This window comes from Piliocolobus tephrosceles, chromosome 6, assembly GCF_002776525.5.
Source record: "Piliocolobus tephrosceles isolate RC106 chromosome 6, ASM277652v3, whole genome shotgun sequence".
Taxonomy (NCBI): Eukaryota; Metazoa; Chordata; class Mammalia; order Primates; family Cercopithecidae; genus Piliocolobus; species Piliocolobus tephrosceles.
The window spans coordinates 4,225,893-4,234,822 of NC_045439.1; the positions used below are offsets into that span (position 1 = coordinate 4,225,893).

Below are 8,930 nucleotides of genomic sequence, written 5' to 3' on the forward strand. Positions count from 1 at the left end.
GAGTCTCGCTCTGTCACCCAGGCTGGAGTGCAGTGGCCGGATCTCAGCTCACTGCAAGCTCCGCCTCCCGGGTTCACGCCATTCTCTTGCCTCAGCCTCCCGAGTAGCCGGGACTACAGGCGCCCGCCACCTCGCCCGGCTAGTTTTTTGTATTTTTTAGTAGAGGCGGGGTTTCACGGTGTTAGCCAGGATGGTCTCGATCTCCTGACCTCGTGATCCGCCCGTCTCGGCCTCCCAAAGTGCCGGGATTACAGGCTTGAGCCACCGCGCCCGGCCGTGTTTTCCATTTTCTTTTAGCTTATCTTCATTTTTGAGTTTTCTGGAACAGCATTTATTGGTTTAAGAAAAAAAAATTGAGGGCCGGGTGCCGTGGCTCACACCTGTAATCCTAGCACTTTGGGAGGCCGAAGCAGGCAGACTGCCTGAGCTCAGGAATTTCAGACTAGCCTGGGCAACACGGTGAAACCCTGTCTCTACTAAAATACAATAAATCAGCCAGACGTGGTGTTGTGCGCCTCTAATCCCAGCTACTCAGGAGGCAGAGGCAGGAGAATTGCTTGCACCTGGGAGGCAGAGGTTACGGTGAGCTGAGATCGCACCACTGTACTCTAGCCTGGGCGACAGAGCAAGACTCTATCTCCTAAAAAAAAAAAAACAAAAAGAAAAAAAAATTCACTTGATGGGAAAAACTAAAATGAGGTAGAACAGGAAAATGTTATTACTAAAAACATTCTCCTTCATACGTGAAGTTTTTTGTGTTTTTTTTTGTTGTTGTTGTTGTTTTTTTTGGAGACAGAGTCTCACTCTGTCAACCAGGCTGGAGTGCAATGGTGCAATCTCATTAAGGAGCAAAAAAGTGAAATAGTTAATAAAGCAGAATGTTTAGAGTTACTTGGTCACTGCAACCTCCACCTACTAGGTTCAAATGATTCTTGTGCCTCAGCTTCCCAAATAACTGGAATTAGAGGCATGTGCCACCACGCCCAGCTAATTTTTGTATTTTTAGTAGAGACTGAGTTTTGTCATGTTGGCCAGGCTGGTCTCGAACTCTGACCTCAAATGATCCACCCGCCTCAGTTTCCCAAAGTGCTGGGACTACAAGCATAAGCCACTGCACCTGGCCCTTCTTTCTTTTGGCTAACTACGAGCAAAACCCTTTCTACCATGCGAGATTGTTACCTTATCATTGTTTATTTCCAGGGTCTCCTGGGAACACAGACCAGAACTACTGAGGTAATCTTGGCACATTTTCTTAACCATTTTATGCAACTCTTCAAATTCCTTATATATAGCTGGGAAAAAAGGCTTTGCTAGATGATCTTTTCCAACCTTAGTGAAGATAAAGACCAAAAAAAAGAGTTTAAACTCGAGGCACTGATATGGAAAATACAGAAGAAAATCTAAACAAAGTTTCAGTTCCTTACCCCCTCAGCAGCCACTCAGTGGTGTACGCTTCCTTCAGTCCCCAGTGAGCACCTACTGTGTGCCCTGCATGGCGTAGGGAAGCCAGGATGGGCATGGGAGGAACAGGCCAAGAAACAAACAAGCCTTGGGTTGGGGCCACGTAGGGCACGGGTGAGCTCTGGGACAGGGTGGGAAAGGAAGGCAGAAAGGCCCTGAGCCCCGGCTGGGCTGTCAGCTCCGGAGGGAGTGTGGGGCATAGGCAGCCTGGGCTGTAGCCTCAGAGTGGGATCAGAGGGAGCAGAGCCTCAGGCAGAAGAGGCCAGCTGGGGCGAGTGGGCTCCAGGAGAGCCCAGGATGGATGGCTGCCACTTCCATTCCTCCCGTACCAAGTTAAAAGTCAAGGGAGTGGACGGGCACCTGCCTGAGACACCCAACTACCCAGGCAGCAGCCCCCACACCAGGCACGGTGTGTGACCAACAGGCTCACTTCAGCTGTCCTGGAAAAGGAAAACGATTCCAAATGGCCAGGCTCTTTCCAAAATGACTATGAGCTGGGCACGGTGGCTCACACCTATAATCCCATCTCCTTGGGAGGCCAAGGTAGGAGGATTACCTGAGGCCAGGAGTTTGAGACCAGCCTGGGCAAGAAAGCTAGACCCCATCTCTACAAAAAACAATTTTTTAATAAATTAAAAATTAGCCGGGTATGATGGTGTGTGCCTGTAGTCCCAGCTACTTGGAAGGCTGAGGTGGGAGGACTGCTTGAGCCCAGCAGTTTGAGGCTGCAGTGAGCTATGATGGCACCACTGCACTCCAGCTGGGCGACAGAGCAAGACCCTGCCTCAAAAATAAAATTAAACAACTATGCAGGCTATTGAAAAATAAGTAATAAATAATATTATTTCTAAATAACTTCTAATCATCCTGCTATATTTAGAAACACTAAGAGTACTCACCTTCATCAGAAGAAACTCATACACTGTCACAACCTGAGCCAGTTGAGGTAGAGCCAATTCCACCAGATCCTCCGGGTCACACTGCTGGAGGAACTACCAAGGGAAAGCATTTCATGCCTTTGAATGTCCCACAAGAATTTCCCAATAGCCAACAAGTTGGTGCAACATACAACATAAAAACCAGAAAGTTCTCGAAAATTTTCAGTCACCAAGTAACTCTAAACATTCTGCTTTATTAACTATTTCACTTTTTTGCTCCTTAATGAAGTGCTATGATCCATTCTGGGTTCCCCACGACAAGCTCTGGGCACTGTCCTGGGCACAGGCGCTGGAATAAGGGCACGGTGATAAGAAGATGTGTATCCTGGCCTCCAGGACTCACCTAGGCTGTGCCGCAGGTGAGGGGACAGCACAGCTGGAGGCGGTGGCTGGAAACAGACAGGTCAGAGGGGCTGACAGGCAACCCAGGCCCAGGCTGAGAGGGGCCAAGGGGTTTGGGTTCCCTTCTTCAAGCAGCTGTGGAGGGAGGTTTTCAGAAGGTGCCTCGGGTGGTGGTGCAGAGGATGGGGCAGGCCTGGAAGCCTGGCAGGCAGTCAAGACTACCCCCAAAGCACAGGCAGGAAAAGATGAGGACTCAGGTAAGAACAGGGATGTGGGTGGCAGTGGAGGGATATGAGGGGAAGGCACAGTCCTCCAGGCTTAGCGACCATAGGACATGGGGAGCAGTGAGTGAAGGAGAAAGTCAAGAATGGCTCTGGGTTCCCAGCTTGAGCCTGGGGTAGGCGAAGCGGCCCCTGACAATGCAGGGGTGGACAGGAAGCCAGCCTGTGGGCTCTGCTCTGCTCAGACATGAAAGGCGGAGGGGTTCACAGGACAGCCAGGTGAAGATGTTTCAGTGAAGAGATCTGAGGCACCAGAGAGAGGTCTGAACAGGAAGCGTGGGAGTCTGCAGAGGGAAGAAGGCCTGGGAAACCAGGAGGATGGTGAGATTCCCAGGGAAGCAATTAATTGAGGGGGAAGCTGAGGAAGTCCTAGAAATAGGAAGTCTTGTGAGGTCCGGAGAGGTCACAAGATCAGTGCTTAGAAGGCCAGACGCAGTGGCTCACACCTGTAATCCCCGCAATTTGGGAGGCCAAGCCAGGACGACTGCTTCAGGCTAGGAGTTCAAGACCAGCTTGGACAACATAATGAGACCCTATCTCTAAAAAAAAATAAAAAATTAGCTGGGTGTGGTGGTGTGCGCCTGTGGGCCCAGCTACTCAGGAGGCTGATGCAGGAAGATCAATTGAGCCTGGGAGGTGGAGGCTGCAGTGAGCCATGATTGAGCCACTGTACTCCTGGGTGACAAAACAAGACCCTCTCTCAAAAAATAAAAATAAAAATAAAAAAAGATTGGCATTTAAGGAGACAGCGAGAGATTGAGTAGGAGCTACAAAGGGCTGGAAGGGCCACAGATGCTTGCAAAACAAGCAGAAAAGTTACAGAAAAATATTTTCATTGTAAGACAAAAATGTTTAATTAAGACTTTCAAAAACCCTTTGAAAGAAGTGACCAGCTGACTTTCAACTCCACAGGAAGTGGGAGAAGGTGGGAATGTGGGATATGACCTTGCCGTGGCCTGACCTAAATTCTGTGGGAGCTTAACAACAGGAGACAAGGAAACTCCGCCATTTTCTGCTTAACACTCAGGTTCAAACGACACTTTTCTTTTCTTTTTTTCTTTTTTTTGAGATGAAGTCTCGTCCTTGTCGCCCAGGCCGGAGTGCAGTGGCACGATCTCGGCTCGCTGCAACCTCCGCCTCCTGGGTTCAAGCGATTCTCCTGCCTCAGCCTCCTGAGTGGCTGGGATTACAGGCATCCACCACCACGCCCAGCTAATTTTTGTATTTTTAGTAGGTAAGGGTTTTCACCATGTTGTCCAGGCTGGTCTCGAACTCCTGACCTCGGGTGATCTGCCTGCCTTGGCCTCCCAAAGTGCTGGGATTACAGGCATGAGCCACCGCACCCAGCCTCAACTGACAGTTTTGTCAGGTGACTGGTTTCACTGCCCTCTTTCTTCCCCAAGAGCAGGCCCTGTCTGTCTGGTACACACTGTCCCTCCATCCCTAGAACAGGGACTGATAATTGATGGACACCCAGTCAATGTACAAATTAATATCCATTTCTGGAGAAATTATCATCTGTAAGTTAAGAATGGTTCTGAAGGCCGGGCGCGGTGGCTCACGCCTGTAATCCCAGCACTTTGGGAGGCCAAGGCGGGCAGATCACAAGGTCAGGAGTTTGAGACCAGCCTGACCAACAATGGTAAAACCCTATTTCTACTAAAAATACAAAAATTAGCCAGGTGTGGCTGGCAGGCGCCTGTAATCCAAGCTACCCAGGAGGCTAAGGAAGGAGAATCGCTTGAACCCGGGAGGTGGAGGTTGCAGTGAGCTGGGATCGCACCGCTGCACTCCAGCCTGGGCGACAGTGTAAGACTCCATCTCAAAAAAAAAATAATAATGGTTCTGAAAACCATTTCCATTGTTTTCCAAACTGCCTCCATATAAACGCAGGTTATAATTATCAACTTATCAAGTCAAGCAGTTTTTGAGTTACACCAAAGGCCATATAGTCACTTTAAACGGTAAGAGTATGAATTAGTTCAGATATTACTGCCCTTGGCTTCATCACACACTTAATGCAATGACATTTCAGGTGAACGGTTTAGGTGATTCAGAAACTAATAGTGAATTGCCACATATCATGCTAAAGACACGGTTTTCAAGCCCAGGGTTGTAAGAGTGAGGTACCTCCTTGAGCCTGGCTTTGCTTGGCGACGCCCTCTGCTCCCCTGCCGCAGCAGGGCCACCAGGCAGCTGAGCGGCTCTTCTCTGCTGGAGGACGGCTGTGCGGGACTCTGCAGGGGCCTCTGAGCATACAACTCTTCTAGGTCCTTGGTATCTCTCTGATCCCAAAAGAGCTCCATTTTCCGGTTCAGATGGCAATGTCTCTTCAATGTCTACAGACTGACCATTCTAGACAGTGTTGCACACCCAAAAACAAAATAAAACAAGCATGCTTTATATACCCCATAAAAACCTTTTAGTGGCTGGGTGCAGTGGCTCACGCCTGAAATCCCAGCACTTTGGGAGTCTGAGGCGGATGGATCATTTGAGGTTAGGAGTTTGAGACTAACCTGGCCAGCATGGTGAAACTCCATCTCTACTAAAAATACAAAAAATTAGCCAGGCATGGTGGCGTGTGCCTGTAGTCCTGGCTACTTGGGAGGCTGAAGCAGGATAATCACTTGAACCCAGGAGGCAGAGGCTGCAGTGAGCCGAGATCGCACCCCTGCACTCCAACCTGGGCGACAGAGTAAAAAACTCTGTCTCAAAAAAAAAAAAGAAAAAGGCCGGGCGCGGTGGCTCAAGCCTGTAATCCCAGCACTTTGGGAGGCCGAGACAGGTGGATCACGAGGTTAGGAGATCGAGACCATCCTGGCTAACATGGTGAAACCCCGTCTCTACTAAAAAATACAAAAAACTAGCCAGGCGAGGTGGCGGGCGCCTATAGTCCCAGCTACTCAGGAGGCTGAGGCAGGAGAATGGCGTAAACCCGGGAGGCGGAGCTTGCAGTGAGCTGAGATCCGGCCACTGCACTCCAGCCTGGGCGACAGAGCGAGACTCCGTCTCAAAAAAAAAAAAAAAACCTGTTTGTTTAAATTTTGGATTTGGAGGTGCATGTGCAGGTGTGTTACATGGGTATACTGTATCATGCTGAGGTCTGGGCTTCTAATGATCCAGTTGCCCAAGTAGTGAACATAGTACCAAATAGGTAGTTTTTCAACTCTTGCTGCACTCCCTCCTTTCCTGCCATGAAAGCCTTAAAGCAGAAAAATGTCAAGTCAAAAGCAATGAACTTGCTAAATTATTTCTTCTTCACATAATCAAGAAATATTAACTATAATCAATGCATCTTAAATGTTCCCAACAAAATCCCTGTTGGACACAGGATCAATATTAGCTAGGCAGGCTGGGTGCACTGGCTTACCCCTGTAATCCCAGCACTTTGGGAGGCCAAGGCAGGAGGATCACTTGAGCCCACAAGTTGGAGGCCAGCCTGGGCAATATAGTGAGACTCCATCTCTACAAAAAAAAATTAAGTTAAGAAAACATTGGCCAGGCACAGTGGCTCATGCCTGTAATCCCAGCACTTTGAGAGGCCGAGGCAAGAAGACTGCTTGAGCCCAGAAGTTTGAGACCAGCCTCTACAACATGGTAAAACCCTGTCTCTACAAACATACAAAAACTAGCCAGGCCTGGTGGTGTGTTCTGCAATCCCAGCTACTTGGGAGGCTGAAGTGGGAGGACTCCTTGAGCCCAGAATTTTGAGCCCTGGAGATTGAAGCAGCAGTGAACCATGGTTGCAACACTATGACAGAGGAAATTAAAAAAAAATTTTTTTTAAATATTAGCTAGCCTCTAAATCTGGGGTAGCAAACTGTAACCCTGGGATGTTGACCAAATGAAACAAAAGACTTCCCTGGAGCCGGGGGCGGTGGCTCAAGCCTGTGATCCCAGCACTTTGGGAGGCCAAGACGAGCGGATCACCTGAGCTCAGGAGTTCAAGACCAGCCTGGACAACATGGTGAAACCCCATCTCCACTAAAAAATACAAAAAAATAGCTGGGTGTGGCGGCAAAAGCCTGTAATTCCAGCTACTTGGGAGGCAAAGGCAGGAGAATCACTTGAACCTGGGAGGCAGAGGTTGCAGTGAGCCAAGATCATGCCACTGCACTCCAGCCTGGGCGACAAGAGGGAAACTCTGTCTCAAAAAAAAAAAAAAAAAAAAGACTTCTCTGATGTGACTGTCATCTTAAAACCTAACCTGAATTTTGTTCCTAATTCATTACTTATCCATGACTTTTAAAACTTTTAAATTATTTTACTGGATAGACTTAAAATACCATAAAATTCATCCTTTGAAAGTATATAATTCAGTGGCCATAATAGATTCGTGAAATTGTGCAACCATCACCACTATCTAATTCCAGGACAGTTTCATCAGCTCAGAAAGAGACCGGACCCATGAGCAGTCACTCCTCCTTCCTCCCTCCCGACAGGCCCTGGCAGCCACCGGTCTACTTTCTGTCTCCATGCATCTGCATGGCTTTTGAAGAGAACCCTAGATCTGACCTTGTCTTCAGGTCCTATTTCCTCATTCCCTGACAATTTCCTCCTCTGAAAATAGGAATAATAACGTAGAAAAATAAAATAAAGGCCAGGCACGCCAGTGGCTCATGCCTTTTATCCCAGCACTTTGGGAGGCCGAGGCGGGTAGATCCCCTGAGGTCAGGAGTTTGAGACCAGCCTGGACAACATGGTGAAACCCTGTCTCTATTAAAATTACAAAAATTGGCCAGGTGTGGTGGTACACGCCTAAAGGCTGAGGCAGAAGAATCACTTGAACCCAGGAGGTGGAGGTTGCAATGAGCTGAAATCACACCACTGCACTCTAGCCAGGGCAACAGAGTGAGAGTCTATCTCAAAAAAAAAAAAAAAGAGGCCGGGCGCGGTGGCTCAAGCCTGTAATCCCAGCACTTTGGGAGGCCGAGACGGGCGGATCAGGAGGTCAGGAGATCGAGACCATCCTGGCTAACACGGTGAAACCCCGTCTCTACTAAAAACTACAAAAAAAACTAGCCGGGCGAGGTAGCGGCGCCTGTAGTCCCAGCTACTCGGGAGGCTGAGGCAGGAGAATGGCGTGAACCCGGGAGGCCGAGCTTGCAGTGAGCTGAGATCCGGCCACAGCACTCCAGCCTGGGTGACAGAGCAAGACTCTGTCTCAAAAAAAAAAAAAAAAAAAAGAGCTGAGAGCGGTGGCTCACGCCTGTAATGCCAGCACTTTGGGGAACTGAGGCAGGTGGATTGCCTGAGGTCATGAGTTCAAGACTAGCCTGGCCAACATAGTGAAACCCCGTTTCTACTAAAAATACAAAAATTAGCTTGGCATGGTGGCAGGTGCCTGTAATCTCAGCTACTAGGGAGGCTGAGGCAAGAGAATCCCTTGAACCTGGGAGGCAGAGATTGCAGTGAGCCGAGATCATGCCATTGCACTCCAGCCTGGGCAACAAGAGCAAAACTCCGCCTCAAAAAATAAATAAATAAAAAATAATAAAAAGAGAGAATTATAATAGAATACTAAATACTACAAACTACTGTACAACATGAATAACCTAAATGAAATGGACAAATTCCTACATACACAAAACCTGCCAAAACTAAATCACAAAGAAGTAGAAAATCTGAGGCCAGGCGCAGTGGCTCACACCTGTAATCCTAGCACTTTGGGAGACCGAGGCAGGCAGATCACTTGAGGTCAGGAGTTCAAAACCAGCTTGGCCGTCATGGTAAAACCCCATCTCTACTAAAAATACACACAAAAAAATTAGCTGGGCATGGTGGTGCATGCCTGTAATTCCTGCTACTCGGGAGGCTGAGGCAGGAGAATCGCTTGAATCGCTTGGAGGTTGCAGTGAGCCAGATCATGCCATTGCACTCCAGCCTGGGTGACAGAGTGAGACTCCAT

The 8,930-nt window shown here is 48.6% G+C and overlaps 1 protein-coding gene across 3 annotated transcripts in view; it reads right to left on the reverse strand.

Annotated features, from left to right (window-relative positions):
- Positions 1-8,930, reverse strand: part of ZNF839 (zinc finger protein 839) — a 30,383-nt gene that overhangs the window by 6,780 nt on the left and 14,673 nt on the right. For 2 of the 3 annotated variants that reach the window (XM_023205659.1, XM_023205657.2), the window contains exons 3-5: positions 5,153-5,377; positions 2,361-2,453; positions 1,180-1,329 (exon numbers count right to left, since the gene is read on the reverse strand). In XM_023205659.1, the coding sequence (XP_023061427.1) occupies positions 1,180-1,329; positions 2,361-2,453; positions 5,153-5,377 (468 nt within the window). The remainder of the gene's footprint in view (positions 1-1,179; positions 1,330-2,360; positions 2,454-5,152; positions 5,378-8,930) is intronic. The other variant, XM_023205658.2, reaches the window with a different exon arrangement.